Here is a 25,957-nt window from a genome sequence, read left to right on the forward strand (position 1 = left end):
ATTTAGCTTAGGTCATGGTGTAACATTCTGTAATATAATAGTATAGTGCCTCATTTTGGAATGTGAGGTACTTTGTAACCTGTTACTATATTTTATACAGGAGTGGACAAACTAAGTTCATATTTATTTGTACAGAAAATAATAAATAATGTAAGAATAAATTGTTTTGTGTTCTCACAACTGTAAACCTACCTTTGCCCACCCCTGTATACATATAAAATATATATAACTCTTCTAAGTATTAAACAATGAGATGACCATCAAATTTTTAAGCTTTTGGCTGTTTCCCCATATGAAGATATGATCTATCTTACTCTCCTCATTTGAGCTGTTTCCTATCAAGATCCTTATCTGTCTTGGATTCAAATTCATGTTTCTGTTTTAAACATTACAAACTTTATGCATGAAGGATTGTGATTTTTAGAGAAATACTAATTTATGCTTTATTTTAATACTTATTTTCTAGGCATATTGTATTTTAGCAGGATCATTGGTGTCTGAAGGAGGTACGTACTGTTGTAGTCACTCTTTATTCTTAATTTAGTGATATATATCCAGCAGTTCATTTAAAAAAATGTGGAATAGGAATCTAAGCTTTGTCTACTTTCAGGGAGCAAATTCCTTGTATGATGTACTGTGGCTGATTCTGTAATGGATGAGGGCAAGGGAAAAGCTATTTTTTTCTTGAGTATCATACCATAAAGCTTAGCACATTTGAAATGGGGTGTAGAAATATAACTACACACTGAATTCTAAACATTTAGGTATAGTATGTTACTCAGAAAAGGCTGTCTTTTTTGCAATACGAATATCTCGGAGCTTCTGAGAGCCTCAACTACAGCAGTGTCATGACAGAGAAGTGCTACTGTCATGTATGAAACCGCCTTGTTCACTGCTTTACTCACAGTATGTTTACTCTGAAACATTGTCGCTTCCTGTACATAGAGTTTCCCTAATCTTTGAGAGTTTATAAAATGGTGATAATACCACCTGCCTCAGAAAGGTTGGGAGGATCAGAAGTGAGTGTGATCGCTATCGTGACTGCTACATAGTACCTGTCCAATAAATTAAGGCTGTTGTTGTGGTAATGATTTTTAAATTATTATGGTTTAGAACTATGGGATTCGTTATATTGTGATGATTAATTGAAGTCTTGATGATGACTAGTTAATGGAGAACTTTACCTTATTTTCAACCCTGGCATTAAAGTGTTGTGCATATGTATTTATCTTTTGAGATGGCATCTTTAAAGTTTAGAGGCATGAAGTTTCTTCCTTGCTGATATGAATGCTTTTCTTTCAGCAACACTTCTTGTTGCTGTGAATGAACTTCGAAGGAGTGCTCAGGCCAAAGGAATGTCCTTTTACCAGTATGGTATGTGTTTTAGAAACCAGGTGTATTATTTCATCTCTTTTATTTGCTTAAAATTGCCTAGTACTATTGCTTTATTCTTTAAAGATATGTACAAAATATATCTCTGTGTCTTTCCTATGTGTGACTTATGTTTTAAAACAAGAAATGTAAAGCAATTTGAATGTGAATACTTTATGTTTGGATTTAACTTAAGTAAACTACAATATTTCTATATATGTTTATATAACTTGAGAAAGCAGTTTCAAAATGTAAACCAAGAAATTATTTTTGTGTTGAGCAATGTTCTTAAAATCAGGAATCTTACGTATTTTTTGCCTTAATTTATATGTTCATTTAATTTTTTAAAAGATTTTATTTATGTATTTTTAGACAGAAGGGAAGGGAGGGAGAAAGAGAGAGAAACATCAGTTTGTGGCTGCCTCTCACATGTCCCTTACTGGGGATTTGGACCACAACGCAGGCATGTGCCCTGACTGGGAATTGAACTGGCGACCCTTTAGTTCACAGGCTGGCACTCAATTCATTGAGCCATACCAGCCAGGGCCTGTATGCTCATTTTAAATAGACACTTATTTAAATGTTACCTGAGAGTATCAAATTAAGATTTAAAACGTTTCTTTCTTATCTCTCCACCAATGATCAAGTAATGCAAAGTCGTGATCCTAGTACAAATGTTATATTATTGGAGGATACTGCAGCAGTCTTGGGAGTGGCAATAGCAGCCGCTTGTATGGGCCTTACGTCTATAACAGGTAAATATTTCTTACATCACCAACGATTTATTTGTACTGCTTACATAAGTCTCTAATATGTGGAAATTTTCTTTATATCATTGAGTAATTTTAAACCAGTTGGTTGTTAGATGCTAATTTCATACTAACCTAACCTAATAACTTCTTTGCATAAAACATTTGTTTAGTAGAAATGTAAAATTTCTCTAAGTTAGAAATTTCTCTAAGAAGTAAAGAAAACTGTTAATAGAGCATTTATGTAATGCTATAGACCTTTCCAAACTGTGACTTAATAAATTATGCAATTATTCTTTACCTTTAGAAGTATTGTTATTTGTCCTAGTGACTTCACAGGTTTATTAAGATAAATACAAGAGAAAACTTCAATAAACCCTAAAGCTCTAAATAAATATATATTGTAGCTCTTGTTAATTTGTCTTTTCCACTGTTAGTACCAATAGTAAGTGCTATTGCGAAATTTCCTGTTTCCTTGACACTCAAGTTGGTTCCATTCTCATTTTGGTAGCTAATGTTTTGAAAGCCAGTACGATAGAGATGGAGCAGAAGACAAACAATCATTTTATTTTTATTTTCTAAAAGAGAACCATTTAGTATGCAAAGACTCAAATGTCTCAGATTGGAATTCTCTTGGAATGGAACTTCTTCCATTCTTATCCATTTGTTCTTCCATATTTCAAGTAATTTAAGGTGATGAGCTCTCATGGTTCTGCAGTGTTTCTTAAAATACTCTGAAGTATGAATATACATTTTAGGACTAAACAATCATTCTCTGATGTTCACTGTGATCCAGGATATTTCTAAAGTTTTGATTGTTTTTCTGGTTGACTTTATCATTTTAGACTTTTTTTGGACATAAATTATTAGCAAAATTTTAGGCTTAAGAAAAGTGTGATTGATAAGTCAACTTTTAATAAGTTATTTTCTTTTATACAATAATGTTAACCAGTCAAATCAAAGTTATAAAATGTTTGTTTAAAGAGTACTTCACATAAATTAAATTGTATTTAGTTAAATTAATTCATTTACGTTACGTAACATGCCAAGAAATAAATAAAATAACCTTCCAGTGATTTCTGTAGGGTTATTTATACAAACATTTTTTAAATAAAAATAATTAGGTTTAGATTTCTAAAGAGCCATGTATTTGATTTGAAGTCTAATTATAGGCCTCCTAATAGATTATATTTTACTTATAAGTGTATCACTTTTAAGACTTTAGTACAGATAAATCAGTTTACTTTATAGTGTTATATTTTTGACTAAATGTTAGTAAAACTAGTATCTGAATTGAAGTTAATTTTTAATAAAATGTTTTATCAAAAGAGACTTAAATTTTATATTGAGATTTTATCTTTAAAGTAAAATGGCCTCTAATTGTAAAATCCTTGTGTATAAAATTTATAACAACTTAAAATTTAATATTTATTGATTTCAGTTATATAAATATTAAACTACACATTTATAGATAGTAAACCAGTTCTTCTCATTGGTTCTGGGAGAGAATTAAGCCCTAACAATTGAAGACAATTTTAGAATCAGAATCACCTGAAGATTGGGAACACAGAATCCTAAACCCCACCTCCAGAGGTTTTGATTCAGAAGACCTGGGGTGAGGCCTGGAATTTGCATTTCGACTAAGTTCTCAAGTGATGTTGATGCTGCTGATCAAGGGACCACACTTGGAGAACCACTGCTCTAAAGTACCCATGACATGCAATGAGAGAACTTTCTTTTCTGTATAGAGAACAGTATTAGCTATGATCGGGACCCAAAAAACCCTGAGAATTACCTTCTGGAGGGTAGGCCCCCCCTTGTAGTACAGGCTTCCCCCGCTAGGTGAGTATTTTAGAAACCCTCCATATCAGATGTTTTGTATCAAGTGCACCAGCTAGCATTGTTGTAAGAGGTTGTGTTTGGCTTCCATGAATTTTTGTTGAAGACTCTTCAAAGACTTGCCCATTTCATGATGGGTGATTTACAAGCTCGCCTGCTCACACCTTTTGACCAAAAACTGCATGGCCCTTGTTCCCCACCCTCTCTATTCACCCATTTTCTCCCCAGATGACTTTTTTGTTTGTTTGTTTCCTTGGATGAAACAAGTCCTCAAAGGGAAAGTATTTGCTGAAGTGGAAGAAGTGAAACAAAATATGTCAAAAGCAGTAAAAGGCATCAGAATCGAGGAGTTCAAAAACTGTAGAGCAGTGGAAAAAATGTCTCAATAGATGTTTCTCAATAGGTGACTGGAGTTTAAGCTTGTAGGAATAAATACACAACTTTTTTACATAAATTCAGGTGTTTTGGGGGTCTGCCCTCATATGTATCACCCCCTTGGTTGGAAAATAAAGGAGTGACCCATATAATTTTTTGTATTGCTTAATTAATTCTCTCCTAGAACTTTGGTAAAAATAAGACACAAAAATGGTTATTTCTTTTAGGTTTTGATCTCAATTATTTTGTCAACTGAGGGTAGGAAAAGTGCTACTGACACCACTAACACAGATGGGCTCTTTATTATCTTATTAATATGTACATGAATTCTTTAATCTGAAAATGCCCTGAATCCTCACCCACATAATGAACAGATGCAAGAATAGATCTTAAATAATTAAACACCATAATACTTCTATATAATATGAAGCAAGTTGTATCATTCCCATTTTGTAGTATGTATTAAAACAATTAGGAGAAAGTGATTAAAGGAATCAGAATGAATTTTTACTGATTCTGGTTCTTTATTCACTAAAACTCATTGAAATAATAGAAAATGTTAATTTACTGACTTCTTATGTGCTTTATTCAGGCAATCCACTGTATGACAGCCTCGGTTCTTTAGGCGTGGGCACCTTATTAGGTGCGGTCTCAGCATTCCTCATCTACACTAACACAGAAGCACTGTTAGGCCGATCCATCCAGCCAGAACAAGTACAGCGGCTTACTGAACTCCTGGAGAACGACCCATCAGTAAGGTCAGCTTATTCCAGAGATGCTTTTGGGGTTTACAAAATCATTAAGAAATAGATATGCTGGTTTGTAAATACATCCAGAAGCGGTTTTGGATTCCTACCCCTCAGAACCTTTTAATCTGTTACATTTCAGAATTGTAGCCTTGTAAGAAAGCAAGTGAAAGCATTTAGGAAACTCCTTAAGTTTTCTTTTAAAATTTGTATATCTTTAATTTTAGAATTTAGGAACAGTTAGATGATATAATGGGAGCAAAAGTTAGCAAACTAGTTGCTTCCTTGATGTGGAACCATTTAGATGGAACTTCATATTTATATTTGCCTTGTATTTGTATTATAGTTACAAATTGAATATATTAAACTTAAGGAGATTTTTATTCATGGGAAAGTGATTAGCAAATTAAATTTAATTTATATTCACTTTGAAAATAAAATTATTTTAACTTATTTAAAAATTTTTTCCTTATAATCTTCTAAATTACATAAGAATAAAGAACTGAAGACTTAGGAAAGAATCAGAAGACATATAGACTTCTGATAGTATTTTTTCAGTGACATTCAGTAGTAGTGTGGCTTCAGAGTGAAGTGGAAGGAACAATTGTTTAAAATCCTGATCTCACTAGCTACATATGAATATATTTTAAACTTTAAAATAAGAATTTTTTTCTGTTATAATTAAAATGTTTGTTAAATCAGTAATGAATGGCCTATATGAATGAGTGAAACAACTAAGTGATTAAGCGCTATATGTTTAATCTTGAAAAGTAGTTACTTAGCTGAATCAAGATTATAAGTTAAGCATTCTTAAAATAAGTATTAGGCTTAATAACTTAAGGTAAAATTATCCACGTTAATATCTTTTCCTTGTGATATCTTTGTCTGATTTTGGTATCACAGTAATACCTTATAAAATAAGTTGGGGAATGTTCCCTGCTCCATATATTTTTGAAAAGTTTGAAAAGAAAGCAAAGTATTTCTCCTTTTAATGTTTGGTAGAATTCAGCAGTAATGCCATCTGGGCATGGACTTTTCTGTGTGATTAGTTTTTTATTATTAATTCTGTCTCTATGTGTTATATATCTGTTCAGGTTGTCTTTTTCTTCTTGAGTCAGTTTGGTACTTTGAGACTCTAGGAATTTGTCCATTTCTTTTTTTTTTTCTTTAATTTTTATTTTAATTGCTGTTCAAGTACAGTTTTCTGCCTTTTACCCCCATCCCAGCCCACCCCCAGCCCTCCCCATCTTCCTCCAGTTTCCACTCCCCTGCCCCTTGTTATTGTCCATGTGTCCTTTATACTTGTTCCTCCCCTTACCCCTGAAATTCCCTCCCCTCTCCCTTCTGGTCACTGTCAGCCTGTTCTCGATTTCACTGTCTTCAGTTATATTTTGCTTGTTTGTTTGTTTTGTTGATTAGATTCCTATTAAAGGTGAGATCATATGGTTTTTGTCTTTCACCACCTGGCTTATTTTGCTTAGCATAATGCTTTCCAGTTCCATCCATGCTGTCACAAAGGATAGGAGCTCCTTCTTTCTTTCAGCTGCATAGAATTCCATTGTGTAAATGTACCACAGTTTTTTGATCCATTCATTTACTGATGGGCACCTAGGTTGCTTCCAACACTTGGCTATTGTAAATTGTGCTGCTATGAACATTGGGGTGCATAGGTTATTTTGGATTGGTGTCCATTACTTCTAAGTTATCTGATTGGTTGGCATACATTATACATAGTATTTGTAGTTCTTTGTACTTCTTTAGGTCTGAGGGTAATATCTCTTCTTTCAATTCTGACTCTAGTAATTTGAATCTTCTCTCATTATTCTTGGTTGGTCTAACTGAGAGTCTGTGAATTTTGTTGATGTTTTCAAGGAACAATTTTTTGGTTGAATTCATTTTCCATTGTTTTTCTAGTCTTTATTTCATGAATTTTTATTGTCATCTATATTATTTTTTCTGATTAGGTTTAGTTTGCTCTTTTTGCAGTGTCTTAAGATAGTAGGTTAAGTTTTTGATTTGATATCTTTCTTTTTAATGTAGGCTTTCACATTAAAATTTCCCTCTAAGCTCTACTTTTGCTGCATCCTATAAATTTTGGTATATGTGTCATTTTCATTCATTTCAAATAATTTTGTAATCTCACTTTTGATTTCTTCTTTAGGACTGTGTTAATTTCCATGTTTTTGTGAGTTTCCCTGATGTTTTTTTGTTACTGATTTCTTACTTCATTCCATTGTGGTCAGAGAACATACTCCATATTATTTCTGTCCTTTAAAATGTACTGGTTTGTTTTATGCCCTAGCATATGATCTATCTTGGATAGTGCTCCTTGTGTACTTGAGAAGAATGTATATTTTGCTGTTGTTACATAGATGTCTGTTAGGTTGGTTGGTTTATGGTGTTTAAGTCTTCTGTTTTCCTGTTGATAGTCTTGCCTAATTGTTCTGTCCATTATTGAAAGTAGGACTTCTGAAGTCTCCAGCTATTATTGTTGAATTGCCTATTTCTCCTTTTATTTCTGTCAGTTTTCACTTCATGTATTTTGGTACTATGTTGGTAGGTTCTTGTGTGTTTATAATTTTGCATATATTGTTTATAATTAAAGTCTTAAAAAAGAGCTATAAATTGAAAAGTTGACTGTGGCAAATTGGAATTTTTCTATAAGAGTGAAGACCTGTAAATTAAATTGTTGGAAAAAATAAATGTTAGTAATCCCGAAAGTTTATACTGTTTTCTAGAGCTTACTAGTTATGTTTGCTCTGTGCCAAATTACCCCAAAACTCACTGACTTAAAACAACATTTATTATCTCACAGTTTCTGTGGGCCAGGAATCCAGCCATGGTTTACCTGGGTCCTCTACGTCCAGATTTCTCAGAATGTCATCAAGGTGTTAGCTAGGACTAGAGACATCTTCTGGAGATGGATCTGCTTCTAAGCTTACTCAGTTGTTGCCATGATTTAAAACAATGTTTATTAAAAAAAATTATTTACTTCTGGAGAGGAGGAAGGGGAGAAAGAAGGAGAAAAACATCATTGTGCAAGAGAAACATTGATTGGTTGCCTCTTGCATGCCCCCAACCAGGGATCTGGCCTGCAATCCAGGCATGTGCCCTGACTGGGAATCAAACCAGCAGCCTTTCAGCTTGTAGGACTACACCCAACCCACTGGGCCACACCAGTCAGGGCAGTTGTTTTATTTTGTTGCTTTGTTTTTTGCCACATGGTCCTCTCCAACAATGGCAGTTTACTTAATCAAAATAAGCAAGCTGAGAAGGCAATAGAGATTGAGAGTAAACCAGATAAATGTCACAGATTAGTCATTTTATTGTGACACAACATGTCATCACTTTACCATGTTCTGTTGGTTAGGAGCAAGTCACTATGTCTAGCTCACATTCAGGGAGAGAGGAGTGTACAAGGGCTTTAAATAACAGGAGGTGGGGATCACGTGGAGCTATGACAGAAGCTGCCTATCACAGTTTTCTATCTGTAGCTAGTTATATATAGGATATTCTCATTAGCTGCTATTCAAGTATTAGCCAAATAACCAAATTTATTAATATTTTGGGAGGACTGAGGTAGATATGCTTTTTTTAAAAGAATAAATTATATAGCCTCTTGCCAATCTGGACAAGTTTTATTTCAACTTGGACTCATTATAAGTATTAAATTATTCTTATTTTCACCCTAGATAGTTAATAAATATGTTTGTTTATTTGGATAAAGAATTTCAGACTCAGTATTTAGTAACTTGTTCGAGATGTCTCAGAAATTAGCTCTGGCTGGTGTGGCTCAGTGGATTGAGTGCCCACCTGCGAATCAAAGGTTTGCCAGTTCAATTCCCACATGCCTGGGTTGTGGGACCATGTCCCCAGTAGGGGGCATGCAGGAGACAACCACATATTGATGTTTCTCTCCCTGTCCTCTCTCCCTTCCCCTGTCTAGAAACAAACAAACAAACAAACAAACAAATAAATATTTTTTAAAAGACTTTATTTATTTTTGGAGAGGGGAAGGGAGAGAAAAAGAGAGAGACAGAAACATCAATGTGTGGTTGCCTCTTGCATGACCCCTACTGGGGACCTGGCCTGCAACCCAGACATGTGCCCTGACTGGGAATTGAACCGGTGACCCTTCAGTTCTCAGGCCAGCACTCAGTCCACTGAGCCACTCTAGCCAGGGCAATAAAATCTTTTCTCAAAAAAAAAGATCACTCAGAAATTAGAGTCAGATGTTTTAAGAGTACTTGAGTCTCATATAGCCTTGTTTTCCCAGAGGCTATGTTCCTAGGATTTACAGTGTTTTCTTATTCTCTTTTATATTTTGTAAAGAAAAGATGTTAGAGTGGTTATCCTAGAAAAAAAGTAATTTATCAATGTTTTTTTAGGGAAGATTGATTCTAGAGGGTTAGGACAGAAAGGATGAAAAGCATTATGCCTGAGCTTCCCTTTCTGGGTGGCAAAATGGTATAAAGGAAAAACCATTGGGTTGGACTATCTGAAGATGTGGAAGTGAGTCCTCACTCTGCTGTTGACCAGTTGAATTACTTTGGGCAAGTCACTTATGCCCTTGTGGGACTCTCATCATCTGTAAAGATGCCATCTTACCTACAATACTTTGTAAAAGCCATTCAGTAAATGCCTGTCGTGTAATTGGTAACGTATTAGGCATTTTATTTATGTGTTGGCTCATTATTTCCCACATCAATCTCATTAGGTAGTTATTGCTGTTATTCTAATAGAGTACTTTACAGCGTTGTTTGAAAACTTTTAAATAAGCTATTAAAAAAAGATAAAAGGGATTATGAGATAAAATGACCAGATTGTAGAAAAGTAATTTAGAATTTATTTTTTAAATGTTTATTGATTTTAGAGAGGGAAAAACACATTGATGTGTGAGAGAGAAACATCAATTGGTTGCTTCCCATATGTGCCCCGACCGGGGATCAAACCCACAACCTAGGTATGTGCCCTGACCAGGAATTGAACCCCCAACCTTCTGGTGTATGGGACGACGCTCCAACCAACTGAGCCACAATGGTAAGGGCTAGAGTTGATTTTTAAAAATCTACTAACTTTGTAATTTATATGTATACAGATATCATAAGACAGTATGTGTTAAGTTTACACCTTTGGCATTATACAAAAATAAAAATAGCTAAGTGGACATTTGTTTGGCAAATGCTAGGTATAGCACTTAATGGTGAACACTCTGAAAGTCATCCTAGCCCACTTTCATCACTGATGGAAAAAATAATTCTAGACTTTGTGCCACTAAAATGTATATGTGTATGCATAAAAATCTGTAACCATTGTTACTGATTGCAGGGCAATTCATGATGTTAAAGCCACAGATTTGGGACTAGGTAAAGTAAGATTTAAGGCAGAAGTAGATTTTGATGGACGAGTTGTTACAAGATCATATTTGGAAAAACAAGATTTTGACCAGATGCTACAGGTAAGTTTATGTATTTATTGTTTTCTTATAAAGCCAATGGTTAGAAAAATTACTTTTTAAGTACGTAAAATAAAACTTGTCTTTTATAGCTTATAAAATCACTTTAGCTTTCAACTTCTTACAGCTTCAAAATTTGACAGAGACCCTTTTACTTACTGTAGAGTGGGTTAGAGGAGATAGAAGTGCAAACTTATTATTAAAGTGCTTGCCAGGCATTTTGTATATGTTATCTGATTTCCTTTCAACAACCCTGTGAGCTAAAGAAATAATATTTTCATGTTTATATATAAGTGAGTAGAGACAGAGTGAGATTAAGTAACTTGCCTAAAATTTCAGAGCCATAATATGGAGTCACATATGAATTTAGATCTCTGTGCCTCCCGAATCCATGCTTTTTTTATTAATAGTTTAAAAGAGAATTTACAGAGGATAATATAATGAACAGTACAGGGGTTGCCACTTGCCTTTGTCAAATCTTAACATTTTACCATACTGTATTTGCTTATGATCTAAAAAAAAAAAAAAAAAAAAGGAAGAAAGAAAAACAGTTGCAAAAACAGCTGAAGTCCTTGTTTTCTCCTTGTAGGTCCCATCCTCCCTCTTTCATCCCTAGAACTAAGAATTGTCATGAATTTAGTACTTATATTTCTTTTTAGGTTTTTATATTTCTCAATATATTTTATTAGCATAACATATAATAGCATTTTGGATGTTTAAAAATTGATATAAATGGTAACATACAATATGATTGCCTCTATAATTTCCTTAATGGCATGCTTCTAAGATTCTTCCATGTTAATATATAGGCCTTTAGTTAATTTATTTTAATTGCTATATAATATTTTGTCTTATGAATATCTGCAATTTATCCAGTCTCTAGTTAGTGGATATTTATATTGTTTCTGATGTTAAGGTATTAGAAACAGTGCCACAGTGGCATTTGCATAAATGTTTCCTTGCTTACATGTGCAAGAATTTCTTTAGGGTAAGGTATAGCTGGATTTAAAATAGTTGGGCCTTTGGATCCAGCTTCTCTAGATACCGCAAAGCTTTTCTCCAAAGTGGGTCCCTTTAATGCCTACCATTAGTGTATCAAATTTCTATTGCTTCACATTGTTATTAGATTGTATTGATAGAGTTTTGAAATGTTCATCATGATAGGTGTGAGATGTTATCCTGTTTTAAATTTATATTTCCCTGTCAGTAGTAAGGTTAATAATTGAAATTATTGACCTTTGGGATTTCCTCTACTTGTTTCTTTGTTTAGTTCATTTCTATTATCTGACAGATTTGTAAACATTCTATATTTAACATGCATGATGATACTCATCCTTCCTCAGTTGTGTATATGCAAATGTCATTTCCTATTTTGTAATTTATCATTTTACTTTGTTGTACAGAAGATTTAATGTGGTTTTTAATTTTAATGTCAAATTTGTGTTCTTTTTCTACGTTTTATAATCTTGCCTCAGTAATCCTTCCTTATCCCATTATTACAAAAATATTTCTTTTAAGTTTTATGGTGTGTTTTTTACCCTTAGGTTATTAATCCACTTAGAATTGTTTGTTTTTGTTTAATGATCTGAGGTAGGGGTTTAACATTATTTCTTTATAGAAAAATAATTGCCCTGACACTATTTATTGAATAGTCTGTTCTTTTACCACTAACTTCTAGTGCTACCTTAATGTAGCATTTTACTCAATTTTTTTCTTGGATTTAAATTTTTGTGGGCTTTTTAAAAGATTTTATTTATTTATTCTCAGAGACAGGAAGGGAGGGAGAAACATCAATGTGTGGTTGCCTCTTGTGCACTCCTACTGGGGACCTGGTTCAGAACCCAGGCATGTGCCCAGGCATGTGTATTCTTTGGTTCACAAGCTGGCATTCCATTCACTGAGCCACACTCCCAGGGCTTGAATTTAAGTTTTTCAGAAGCAGGTGGTTTATTACCTATGACTTGAAAATGTTTTATTTTTTATTAAACTTAATGGTGTTATAATTTTTAAAGGAAATCATCAATGCACTACTGTGATTTAAAAATAATTTTATTTTGTTTTCCTACTATCATTTTCTTTATAGGAAATTCAAGAAGTGAAAACTCCTGAAGAACTAGAGACCTTTATGCTTAAACATGGAGAAAATATTATTGATACTTTAGGAGCTGAAGTAGACAGACTTGAGAGAGAACTAAAAGTAAGATACATTCATTATGATGTAATAATATCTATTTTTTTGAGCACTTACTCTGTTAGACCCTGTGCTAATTGCATCACGTGTATATTCTCTCAGTAACCCATGATGTGTTGGTTGCTCTGGGTGAGAAAATGGTGGGTTAGAGAAGTTAGATGACTATTTTCAAGAAAGTAGGGGAATTGGTATTTGAACCTATGTAGCTCAGTTCCAACTTCTGTCCTTTCAATCACTATTCTAATCAACTTGCTTAGTATCTAAAATAGTCAAAACATTTTTGTTTGTTTTTAAATAAGAATTAGATAGTTTCTAGAGAGAGGTAAAAGGGAAATTTTAAACTTTTGAAAAAGTTGGGGGAAAAGTAGCATGTGACTGTAAACATACACATACACCCTGCTTTTTAGTCTGTCTGATGTTATTTTATATTTTCTGTTTGTTTTTCTTCAGTTGGAGGTCATTACAACCTATTGGCTATTTTACTGAAATATTACTTGATCAGACTGTTTTAAAAAGCTCTCAGTGCTCTCAAACGATCATTTATTGACATTGGTGTTCTGTTTGCAGTGAATAAAACTCGTAAATAACCTTTAACATATGTAGCTCGTTGAAGGCAATGCATTTTCTTCAGCTGATGTTCTTTAGTTCTTTAAAAAACTGAAGAAAACAAAAACAAAAATTGAGGGTGAAACGTTTTTATTTCTGCTTACTCTTTTAGAATCTAGATAGCTGATCAGATTAATAGAAGTACTTCAAATAAGATGATTTTGTTAATGTTATAGTTCACAAGGTATGTCAGGCATTATTTTTGAAGATTGTACATAGTTCAATCTTCTCAATAGTTCTTATCAATAGTTCTCAGATATTTTGGTGTTAGGACCCTTTAGATTCTTAAAAATTACTGAGGACCCAAAGAGCTTTTATTCGATTTATAGTTATTTATCAAATCATAAATTAAAACTGAAAAGTAAAAAATATTTAAAAATATAATGTATCTATTACGTGTTAATATAAATAACGTTTTAACAACCAAAAAAAACCCTTCCAAAATGAAAAAATAATGAGAACAGTGGTATTATTTTATATTTTGGCAAAAATGTGAGACAGCCAGATTCCCTATCTTATTCTGCATTCAGGCTGTTCCCATATATTGTTTTGGTTGAAGGATGTGCAGAAAGGGAGCAGCCTTTGTGAGTACTCTTAACACCTGCCTCCTCTGTCGATATGACACCGAAGCTTAGTTGCAGTGTGGAATCTGAAACCGGATCAGTGAACTTTTTATATGTTTGTGAAGTTAGGGGGCACAGTCCACAGGAGCACCCTCGTTTCTAACACAGCTTCAGAGTTCAAGGGGTTCCTAAGAGCACTCTCAGGTTAGATGATTCGCTAGGAATTTCAGAACTCACTTCAGAAATGCTATTAAATTCACAGTTGCGGTTTATTACAATGAAAAGATAGAGAGATTGAAACTAGCCAAGGGAAGAGGTATATAGGTCTGAGTTCCAGCACTGACCTTCCATTGCCCTGTCCCCAGAGAGCCATGGACAGAATTTCTTTCCCAGCAACCGTGTTTGACAGTTTGCAGGGAATATTGCCATCAGGAAAGCTCTGCTAAGCCTGGTGTCAGGAGATTGTATTGGGTTTCATAGTTGACTGTCTAAGCAGCTGTCCTGGACATCTTCAGTGCCTTCTGGAGGCAGAGCAGATACTCTGCGGCCGAAGTCAATGAGGACATAATTTTCAGGCGGGACATCCCGAGGGCTTAGAGATCACTTCCCAGTAGCCAAGGGCAAAGGCCAGACCTGCCTTTGGGTATGATCCTCTGCTATATACTATTACATTAAAATCTGTTGGCCTGTCTTTGTCTCTGAATGGATATTTTATCCATGCATGACTCTGGAGTATTATACATTGATCACTTGGAAAAATAATTGGTTGACTGAATCTAGGCACACCTTTCAAATGTTAAATTTTAAAGTAGAAGCTGTCAGGCTTACAGTGGATAAGCGTTTTCCAACATTCTGATTTTGACTCGAAAGCTTGCATTTTATCATTAGCAACAAATACTTTTAGTGGTTTACTTTGAAATAACAGGCTCATTTTCTTTTTTTTAGAATCTCCCTGCCAAATATCCAGATTTGAATAACCATAATTTGTTAGTCATTCTTTTATGTAAAAATGGTGTTTAGATTTAAAAAACCATCTGATTCAGGTCATAACTCAAGCAGCCACAGAGGTGCTTTTCTTGTGACATCAGACTTCAGTATGAAGCAGGAGGGCTTCATAAATCCCATTTTGTCATGTAATATTGTTAGAAGTGCACTCACAAGTTCAGGTTTAGTAAATCAGTACTTTTTACTACTTCATGAAGGACATTTTAAAGGGAAATTACCTTTTTAAAAAAATACTGTGAGTGCCTGGCAGTCAAGAAACAAAATGACCGCGGGCATAGTTTGTTACCATTGCCTTGAATTTTGCGAAGGTGCTGGCAGTTTTAGCCACCATTGCTGTTATGCCTTCAGAGAGAATGTCAGCACAATAAAAAAAAGGGCAAATATCATCTTAGGCAAAACTATGAAAATAGTTTTGATATTGCAGCTTCCCAGAAAAGGTCTCAAAACTCCAGTGATCCCTGGAGCACACTTTGAGAACCACTGTTCTGAGTGAAATGTGAGGTGATTATTTTTGTGCAGGATGACATGAGAATGAATGAACTTTGCTTTTTCAGTTCTATCTGTTCTTATTTACCTGTTAAGGAAAATAATGACCTTTAAACTCAATATTTTTTCTTTACTCTTTAATAGAAACAGTAAGTCAGAAGCCAGATTTAACAATAAATACAACGTTGATCATTCTAAAATACACTCTTATGATAACCAGATAAGCTTGTTTCTTGCTAACTTGGTGTTTTAATTAGGAGCTCTTTAATCATTAATTGTTTGAACTATCTCATAAGTGTTTTTGAATTATATAAGCCTTTCAAGCCAGGAAGCCAAGTTGAACCCACATTTTCAGGTAGAAACACCTCTGACTAAGGTAATAAAGTATAAGTTATATTAATTCACAGAAAGTTCTTCATAGTTAAGACATAAACCGAGAATGCATGAATATAATTCTTCTTTCTTCTCATGAAAATAAGACGATTTTCTTTGAAAACAGAAACTTTGTACAATGGTATATTCCCTCCCTTTTAGTAACTAAACATGGTTGACTTCTCAGTTTAAATTTTAGCAATTACTGATTGACTTTGGAAGGTCACCCTCAGTGCAAAAATTGAACAGAATAGCAATCTCCACTGAGTAGTGCCATTGATCCAAGTATTAGAGTAGGTGGTATTTTTAGCTTAAACTCTGTAACTTGCTTACTTCATGTAAAGTTGTTAAAAATAATAGAAGCTAATTTATAAACTCCCGTATTATAACTGTGAAATATATCTTGTTCTTATTTTGAAGCTCTTTGAGCTTTTAACTTGAAAGATTTTTTTTGTTCTACCTCTATATTTCAATCTGTTGATCCACCATTTTCTATACTTCCATGAAGTTTTTTGTGTTTGGGAGGAAATAATTCTGTTGGAAGTGGAAAATGCCATAGCATTTGCAAATTCATAATAAGTAAGGTTCCAGTTAAATACTCTACCCTTTACTTTGTCTTTTGCTTCTCTAAGTGCATTCTCCTATACCATTTTCTTACCTTGAGACTCCAGCATTGCAACATAAATTATATAATTTGATTTTTCTCTCCCCATAATAGAAGTGTTGCAACGAAATCTGTGGTGGATAAAATGTTCTAATTAGCTCTGACCAGTGTGGTTCCCTCAATAGGTTGGGCATTGTCCCTCAAAGCAAGGGGTCACTGGTTTGATTTCTGATCAGGGCTCGTGGCCTGGGCCATGGGTTCGGTCCCCAGTCAGGGTGCATGTCTCTCTCACATCAGTGTTTCTCTTCCTCCCTTTTCCCCTCCCTTCCCCTCTCTCAAATAAATGAATGAATGGATGAATGAACAAATAAATTTAAAAATAAAATGTTCCAGTTTGCATTGAACAGTGCTTGGGGTATAATAGATCAGTACGTTTTTGTTGAATGTGTGAATGAAAATTACAAGTTGGACACCAGGTAATGGTTTTTAACTCTGTTTAACAAATATTTATTCCATTCCTATTATGTACATGATAGCTTGTTAGGCACTAAACATTAAAATTTTAGGACATTAATTCTATTCTTTTATTCATTTATTCATTCAGCAAACCTTTATTTGTGTGTCTGCTTTGTATTGGACACATTATATTTTAGAAATTTGATTAGTTTTCTCTCTGAAAACAATTTTTAAAAGAACAAAGTAAATTAACTTGATTTCTTTATCTTGAGATGAGATTTTTATTAGTACACATCTGTCACATAGTGCTCTTAGATGGGATAATTTCAGACTTTCCATGAACAGCTAAACTTTTTCAAGTTATAGTGGGATGGGTAAGGGTTGAATGAACTAGGAAAAGAAGATTCATTTCATTTCTGCTTGAGGAAGTCTTTTTTTATTCCATATTGAGTTAGAAGTTCTAGATGCAGGAAATGGTTTAAGATAAAGAAAACGGTGAGAAGAAAAGTGTGCCCGATGTTTGGCAGTCCCTGGCCACTCTTTCGTTGGCGTCCAGGAGAAAGCACACCTGGGTGCACCTAACACACGGTATAAGAAAAGTCCCAGGCACACTCAGTGCAGTGCTCTGGCTGGGGCTCAGCTGGAGGTTTTGTGTTCACTGCTGAATTCCTTCAAGGTGACTAATATGCAGATGTGCCTGGCATACTTTTTAAGCTAGGAATTGTTGATCCTGATTGGTTATCAGAATCACTTAGAGAGGATCTCTTTTTTTTCTTGATGATTTGTTTGTCTATTTTTATCAAATAATACACAAAGTTTATAAAATCAAACAGGACCAAAAAGCTTGAGTGTCACTTGCCTCACCCTCCTCAGTTCTTAATTCTATTTCTCAGAGATAATCATTTTTAATACATTTCACATTTTAAAAATATTTACTGCAATATTTTTACTGAAAGTCTTACACTACTACTGTTTATTTAACCCTGTGGAGGTCACAGCTGATGAGGCACACAAACAAACTCTTTTCCTAAATATTGTTACATATATCAGGTGTATAGGTTCAAGGTTATGACAAGCTGCACATTTGTACATGACTAATGTTAAGCCATAACGTTTAAGCCATTAGTTTGGTCATAACATGTTCTATAATGTTGTGTGATATTCGAGAGTAAATTGTATCCGAGAGATACAGCAAACTCCAAAGTAAGTGTTGGTGTAGTGGGGTTTTTTGTTGTTTTTTTTTTTTTGCAAACTTTGAAGCCAGTGTTGTATTTTTTTTTTTCATTTACCATTGAAAATGTCTGGAAAAATATATCAATTGGATAAAGAGATTTTGAAGAACTTTAGTGGCTGCTGCTCGAGTGGCTATCAAAATATTTTTGCAAGTGTTGTGAAAAGTATTTATGCCTCAAGCACAGCAGTATTGTTTTCAGTGACTGTTACAAACATTTTACAAAGCTAACTATTGAAGATTCTAATTAATTAATAGTAAAGGCATTTTTGGTTGTATTTTTTAGCAATGTCCATGTTTATGTTATTTGAAAAGTTTTTATTCTGTTTTTATATTTCTTTAATACTTTCTAGATTGTAACTGAAAATAAAATTGTGTGTTTTCTTATATAAATATAATAAATGCAAATTTGCAGTGTTTTTAGAAATTTTTTTTGCACTTCATTACATGCTAGTAATGAATGTATCACAAGGATACACTCAGCCTATGCTGTAATTCTCTGACCGTGACCTCTGCAGGGTTAAACATTATTTTGTCTTTGACAGATGTAGATTTAGTTATTTTATGCACTTTCTTCTGTCCTCCATTCTCACAATATCATATTACATTTTATCACACTTCTGATTCCCACAAAATTGAGTTAGGTTTCCTTCCTTTATGTACCCATGGGGGGAAAGCCAAAGCCTGTGCTTTGCTCTGTAGCAGCAGACTACTGTGATTGCCCGCTTGCTGAACCTGTATTTCCTCACTAGACATAAGTTCATCAAAGACAAGCACTACTTATTTCCCGTTAATTGTTGTATGCTTAAGTGCCTGGCACAAGGTAGGCATATAACAAAGATATTTTTGTTGTTACTGAATTGATGTTCGTAAGCTAGCATCCTAATTGGTGGACCTGGCTTCTGCCTGCCTTTCCAGGTTCTCTGACTTAGCTCATGCTGTTTCTTCCATCTACCAGGGGTGTCCAACCTGTGGCTCACGGGCTGTATGGCTATGAATGTGGCCCAACACAAAATCATAAATTTACTTAAAACTTTATGAGATTTTTTGTGATATGTGTTGCAATGTATTTAATGTGTGGCCCAAGACAACTCTTTTTCCATAGTGGCCCTGAGATGCCAAAAGGTTGGACACCCCTGAGTCTAGACCCTCCTCATCATTTTGTAAAAATACCACATTCATTCCTCACTTAGTATATCCTCAGTGAAGTCTTTCTGGAACTCATGAGCACAAGTTAATAGGTGTCACACTTTTGTTCCTAGAGTTAGGATTTAGTATATTGTAATAGGAGCTTGAGATCTGGAATCTACCCTGGTTCCATCACTTACTAGCTGTGTGACTTTGGACCAGTTAGATGATTTCTTCAAACTTAAGTTTTCCTGTGTGTAAAATGGAAATAATTGAATTGTTAGGAAAGATTTTAAAGTATATGTACATGAGGCCTTTAGCACAATAATTGACACAAGAGTAAGTGCTCATTAAATGTTAACAGTTACTATTATTAACTATAGTGCTTAAGCTCATATATGGTTATTGCTACATTTGTATTCCTGGCTAAACAGTTCCTCAGGGTCAGGAACAGGGTCTTACTTAATAATCATAGCCCTACTTTCTGGCACATGCCTGGCCCAAGACTATATGGATTGTTACAAAAATAAATGAATATCAATGTATTTTTTTAGTTATTGTTTTAGTGATTTTGTTTTCACTGCAAATGAGCATATTTTTAGTGCTTTGCAGTGCTTGGCACATAATAGTTTCTTAATCCATTACTGCATTAATGAACATACGAACAAACCCAGGTTGGTGATACTTGCTGTATTATTTATAGTGTATTTGATTTATTCATCTATTGATTTTATTTTTTTTCTTTGTTACGTAATTTCTCTTGCTATTACACAACAGTGAAATAGTTTGCCCAAATGTTTTCAACAGCTTTAGTAATCAAAAGGAATAATAATAATAATAATAAAAAACAACAGAAGATTCTATTTTGCTCCAGATAATGTGGTGGTGATTTTTCCTTCCAGAAACGAAATCCTGAAGTTCGGCATGTTGATTTGGAGATACTATAGATGTGATGGAGCGAATCACTTCGGAACAAGCCTTGGAAACAGTTTGTCGAGCCTTCTCTCCCCCACCGAAGGAGTTGGCGCCATTCGGAAGCCATTTGTTTTAAAGATGAAGGAAATAGTTTGTGTAAAGGGCAACTCAACAGTCCACAGGACTAAAACTGCTTCTTCTGAGAGACACAGCACACACTGAATCAGTTTGGAAATCATGTTTTTATGGTTTAGTAGGGAAACATTTTCGTTAAATAGATGATAATTTCTCATTTTGGCCTGTCAGAGTATACTGTACCTTGCAATCATGTTTCCTTTCTTCACACTGGTAAAAATCAGCAGCAGCCATAGGATTTCAATTTTTTAATTTTGTTTCCATGGAAGGTTTCACTCCCATCAAAACCTGCCAATCTTGAACATGCTGGCTAAATCTTGGTTTGTGGTTTTTAGTCACTCCGTTTCAGTCTGTCTGTCTTCATGGAATGTGGAAATTATTTCTACATACCTTGTAATTTTGCCCTGAGCACTAAGAGGAACAATCTCCTAACCTGGTTATCCATAAATGTTCATTCCAGAATTGGCTTAGTTACCGAATCAAAGTAAGGCCTTTCAATACACTCGTTAAGGTCATCGTAGGTGCCACTTGTAAATTTTCTTATGTTTCATTTTCTTTTTTTTCTTATTTGGTTTAATTTTTCTAATGGTAAAAGATGTAAAATAACCCTGGGTTTTCTATGGGCTAGTGTAATGACTGCTTTTTGTTCTGTTTTGTTTTTTTAACTGGCTTCAGTGTCGACATATGTATTTACTAGGACATAATGTGTTTATAAGTATTTTGACATTCTGTAAAATGGACTAGAAATATTTATAATTTTATAGACAGGACAGCATTTTATTTTTAATTTATTTAAAAAGAGGCACTACTTATGTAAACCTGAACTGTGGGATATTTCTTGCTTTAAGAGAAAGAGTAAAGTAAATCTCTTACGCAGAAACTTGTGGCCATGATTTTGTATGATATCACAATCAGTAGTGTGTTTGTAACATGAGTTTTTTTGCAGTTACAAATGGGCATTTAGCATAATACAGGCCTATAGTATTATTTAAATAGCTTTCTAGCAAACATAAAGTATCAAGGTGAGAAACCAAAATTCAGAAATTGAAATTTTAGTGCAAAACTACAGCTCTGTCTCCATTCATCAAAACAACTCATACGCACTTTAAATTGTTCAGGTAGCACTGAGCACTGTCCGTGCCAGAGTGGTGGCTGAGTGATCTCTTTGCTGGATCAGGGAGTGCTTGGCATAAGGACCTGACTCCTTATATAAGGTCAGTTTCTGAAGCTCACTTAGAGTACAGTGTATGAATTACAGTAGATTGTAGTGGCGGAAGCAATTTTAAAGTTTTTGATTAAGAGGTTTTTTGATCCAGAAATGTCATTTACTGGAAAATTGTGAAAATTTACATTGTGGTACATTTTTTTACCATTGCAAAGCATTTTGCATGCTGTACATTTTAAGTGAAATAACATTCCAGTTTTATTTTTTAAGATACAAAATCATTTTATATGTATACATGTACCTACCTACACAATTGGGTTCTCTGTTCCTATGGTTTCAAATTCTTCACTCCTACTATTTTCTGAAACTGTTTTTTACCCATTGTAATTCCCTCTACACTTCATGTTCTTCCTCCCCTCCCCTTCCCCACCTGCCATTTGTTATTCCATGCCGCTGCCTTACAGGAAGGTACCAAATTATATCCAGTCCCCTCTTGGTAAAATTACTCTGAAAATTTTCACATTGCTAGACAAGAGTAATTTAACTCATATAAAAAAATCTAAAGTTCATGTGCAGAAGTTATTCCAAATGGTAGATTTTTTAGGACTCTCTAAATGAAGCCAATTCTTGATATTTATGACTTTTCTAATCTGATTTGATTGAGGTCATACCTATTCTTAAATAATAATTGAAGGCTTCTGTTTCTGTCTTATTTTCAGTGCAGAACACCACTGATATTTTACGATGTGTTTAATCAAAATTTGATATGAAGAAGTACAGCATATCAAGCAATTTGAATACTTTTATGGAATCAGGAAGTGTATAACATCTCTGGACCTTTTTTCCTTTTAAAATAGTCAAATTTGAATTTGAAAACCAAGGAATTTGGACTTCTCTCCTTAAAAAGGAGATTCAAATCTTGTGTGAGGTTCTTATTTTTTTCAAATTATTAGTTCTTACTTGCCCAAATCCATATAATTTGAATATTTAAACATATAAGTCTCAGTATTTTCAAGGAGAATAGCTTCTGTAGTAGAATATTTGCAAAAATAATGTTAGGCAGAGAAGAGGGCTGTCAAACACCCATGACCCCTCTTTGTACCGAGCTGAAATCTAGGAACTTCCAGGGGTGGAGACACTTGTGTTCAGCTTCGTCTGAGACTGGGTCTCTAATCAGGCCCGACGCTAGGGCAAGGTGGCACATTGTTTAGACCGTGGCGGAAGGAGGGAGGGAGGTGAGTGATGGAGACCTGTTTTTAAATGGACCATGTTGGTGGCCAACAGTATCCAATTCCAAAGAGGAGGATTCCTGAATATATAAAGGAAACTGAACTAGGATCAGATTGGAAATTTTTCCCCTAAAAGTTAATGTCTTCATATATCATCCCACACATACACCAAATAACCCAGAATAACAAAATGGTGTAAGACTTGAATTTGAGGTATATTATTTCAGTGCAACCTTAATTATCCTATAATTTGGATAATGCTTTTTGCTAAAATTGTAGCATCTAAAGGAAATGGCTTAAGTCTTAAATCTGATAACTTTTTGCAGTAGAATGCTGGGAACTACAGAAAATTGCACAGGCATTTGGAATTTGTACTATCTCAAATTATATTTCTCAAGCTTTGGCATTTTTAAAAAAATGTGATGACCCCTAATTTGCCAAACTGTCAGAAGTCAGTGAAGCAAAGAATTGAGGGTAAAATGTTGATTCAAAGATTGTCTCTCCTAAATCCCTTGTTCCTGTCTCTAAAATGGAACTTTGGAAGGTATTTATATAGAAAATTGGTCTTGCAGCCTTTACATTTGCATTTAAGTTTACTAGCATTCCTAGATTTGGTTTTATGGAAAAAGAAAAATTTTGTTTCTGTTACATTGTATTTCAGTTGTCCAATTTCGCTGGCAGATAAGATGGTCCTGGTCCCTCGGGATGCTTTTTTCCTTAATAAATGTCTTATGCAAATAAGAGCAGTTCACTATTAGTGTGGGATTTTTTTCCCCTAATAAATAAATGCTTTTTACATATAAATCCTTCTTTACCTCATGTGTTAAGAACTAAACTCTGATTGATACGTTTTACCTTAAAAATCATGCCTGTGTTTTTGAACAGAATTTATTACTCATTGAGTATGCTTGCTAGTTTGTAAGTTTCTGGTTTTGCAAAACCAATATACAACAACTCAATCACATTATAATCAGCTTTCAGTATAAAGAGAACTGTTACTTACATGCTGTTAGGATGTCATGTGTTTGCTGCAGCACAAATCTGAAAAGCTATGTCCGTTAATGGTAGGTACTATTACATTTTGATAAACTACAGCAGAATACATAGACCTTGTAGAGGTTTAAAATAGATTTTAAAGTAAAAACATACCTGTTTATATTATAATAGCTATCAGCAGGATAATTTGAGCTAGTTGTACCAGCCACCATTTTGCATATATAAACCTACCTAATCCTTGTATGAGCCAGTGAAATATGGGTTATTATTCGCAGTTTCGCAGATGAGGAAACAGAGATACACTGGATACGCAGCCTGTCCGAGGAGACTCAGCTGTTAAGGAACTGAGTCAGGATTTGAGATCAGTCTAGTTCTGCAGGTCACTCTCCTGAGCAGAAGAGCCCAAGCGCGGTAACACTGTATAGAAAGTGGAAACAAAATATTCATTTTGTTATAAAATAAGCAAATGAATTAATTTTCAGTCGTCAGAACAGCTAGCCGGGTCTCACTTGGACTGCTTGACTGCTTGGAATGGAGACGTCAGGATGGGACTGGAGCGGGACGTTGACGTTTATGGGAGGCAAGGAATTGTCTGGTATTTGGAGATTGATTTTCAAGCATTACTTACAGGCCACCTTATAGACGTATCTAGAAGACAATATTTAGTTCAACTGCCAGTCATTGACTTGAACCATACAGGAAAGAAGTTTAGGACAAGGTGTGGAAATTAGCATTAGTCAAAATTTCAAAAAATATTTTAAAATTGCATTTGATCCCTAGGTATCATCCATTTATTTTTCCCAGAGGCAACTAATTTACAAGCTTGTGGTGTATTCTTATAGATATTTGATGTATAGATGCACACAAATACATACATACATACATGTAGGTTTATAATACATACTTCTTTTGTTCTGCCAGATAATGAAATACATAGACCTTAATGGATCTTCTTACCATTTGAAAAGTACACAGCCAATTTTCAGAGTTTTGTATTCACTGAAGATTTTTACATCAAGAGGATATGACAGTGGGGCAGTTTACATTTAAGTTAATTAAAGACCATTAAATTCTGTTCCCCAGTTGCTTTGGCCACATTTTCCTGTGCTCAGTCGCTGCATGTTGCTGGCTAGTGGCTACCCTGTTGGACAGTGCAGATGGGACATTTCAGCTATCACAGGAAGTTCTTTTGGATAGCACTAATACGGTAGAATAAAGTATCCTGATCTCTCTTTAGTGTTTGAGAACAGCTTTATAGTGTACAATAAAATAGTGCCTAGTTTTTGCTGTTGGGAGTCAAGGGTTAAAATTCTAGCTCAGTACTTAGAAATGTATGGATATATAATTAGCTCTTGAGCTAAAACTTGAAGCTACCAACTAATGTTACTTAGAGCAAGTAAGTTTTTCATCTTCAAAATAGTTTGAACTTGCCTGGCTGGGTGGCTTAGTTGGTTAGAGCGTCATCCTGGACCAAAAGGTTCCATCCCTGGTGGGGGCATGTGTGCGAGGCCACCGATCAGTGTTTCTCTCAAATCAATGCATGTATCCTCAGGTGAGGATTAAAAAAAAATGAACTTCAACTCTCATTCAGGTGCACAGTCAACATTCTGAATGTTAAGAAACAAGTCAACCCTAAAAGTGTCCTTGAGCCATTAGAAATCCTTACCCTGGTTAATTATAAGATTATGAGGGTTAATGCTAATTTACATGGTGTTTCATCAAAGTGGTGAATCACCATGTAAATGTGCTAAATCAGTGTGACACCACGTCATCTAATGATGACGAAACTTGGAGGACTGGTGGGCCCAGTGGTGAGAAAGGGAGGAGCCACAGGTTTACCACATTTCATGTAAGAAGTGAGGTCCTGGAAGTTGTGTAAATTAAATATTTTAAAGTAGGTACTTTTAAAAGCACTTGAGGAAATCACAATTTTTAAAAATCCTTTTATAACATGAAGGCTATTACCTCTGTTGTTAAGTCCCATTTAAAGGAGATGGACTAGCTTGCTCCTGGAACAGTGGCAGATCAGGGTGAGGTTAGAAGGATTTTAAGGGGTTGGGTGATTAGTACTATTGGAATTTCTAAGGAATTACTTGGATTAGTTTCATTTTCCTGTGATACTTATTGTATGGATACACAGCCCTTATCAACATTTATTGAGCACTTACTATATACTATTGTCCAGAAAGTATCCAGCCATGTACTGTGAAAAATAGAGACATTAATCGAAGAAGATACAAGAAACATTGTGTATGAAACAACGATGCCTCAGTCCCCTTCAAAGTAGGCACCTTGGGACCTCACACAGTTCTCCCAGCGTTTCTTCTGCTGTTCAAAACA

The 25,957-nt window shown here is 34.6% G+C and overlaps 1 protein-coding gene across 2 annotated transcripts in view; it reads left to right on the forward strand.

Moving 5' to 3' along the window:
- The window catches only part of SLC30A9 (solute carrier family 30 member 9), a 75,388-nt gene extending 52,587 nt beyond the window's left edge, over positions 1-22,801 (forward strand). The window contains exons 12-18 of one of the 2 annotated variants that reach the window (XM_028507031.2): positions 467-506; positions 1,303-1,374; positions 2,019-2,126; positions 4,927-5,092; positions 10,409-10,538; positions 12,619-12,732; positions 20,080-22,794. In XM_028507031.2, the coding sequence (XP_028362832.1) occupies positions 467-506; positions 1,303-1,374; positions 2,019-2,126; positions 4,927-5,092; positions 10,409-10,538; positions 12,619-12,732; positions 20,080-20,124 (675 nt within the window). In that variant the 3' untranslated portion in view covers positions 20,125-22,794. Of the gene's footprint in view, positions 1-466; positions 507-1,302; positions 1,375-2,018; positions 2,127-4,926; positions 5,093-10,408; positions 10,539-12,618; positions 12,733-20,079 lie in introns of both variants that reach the window. The other variant, XM_028507030.2, reaches the window with a different exon arrangement.
- The last annotated feature ends 3,156 nt before the right edge of the window (positions 22,802-25,957 follow it).

This window comes from Phyllostomus discolor, chromosome 1, assembly GCF_004126475.2.
Source record: "Phyllostomus discolor isolate MPI-MPIP mPhyDis1 chromosome 1, mPhyDis1.pri.v3, whole genome shotgun sequence".
In the NCBI taxonomy this organism is placed as follows: Eukaryota; Metazoa; Chordata; class Mammalia; order Chiroptera; family Phyllostomidae; genus Phyllostomus; species Phyllostomus discolor.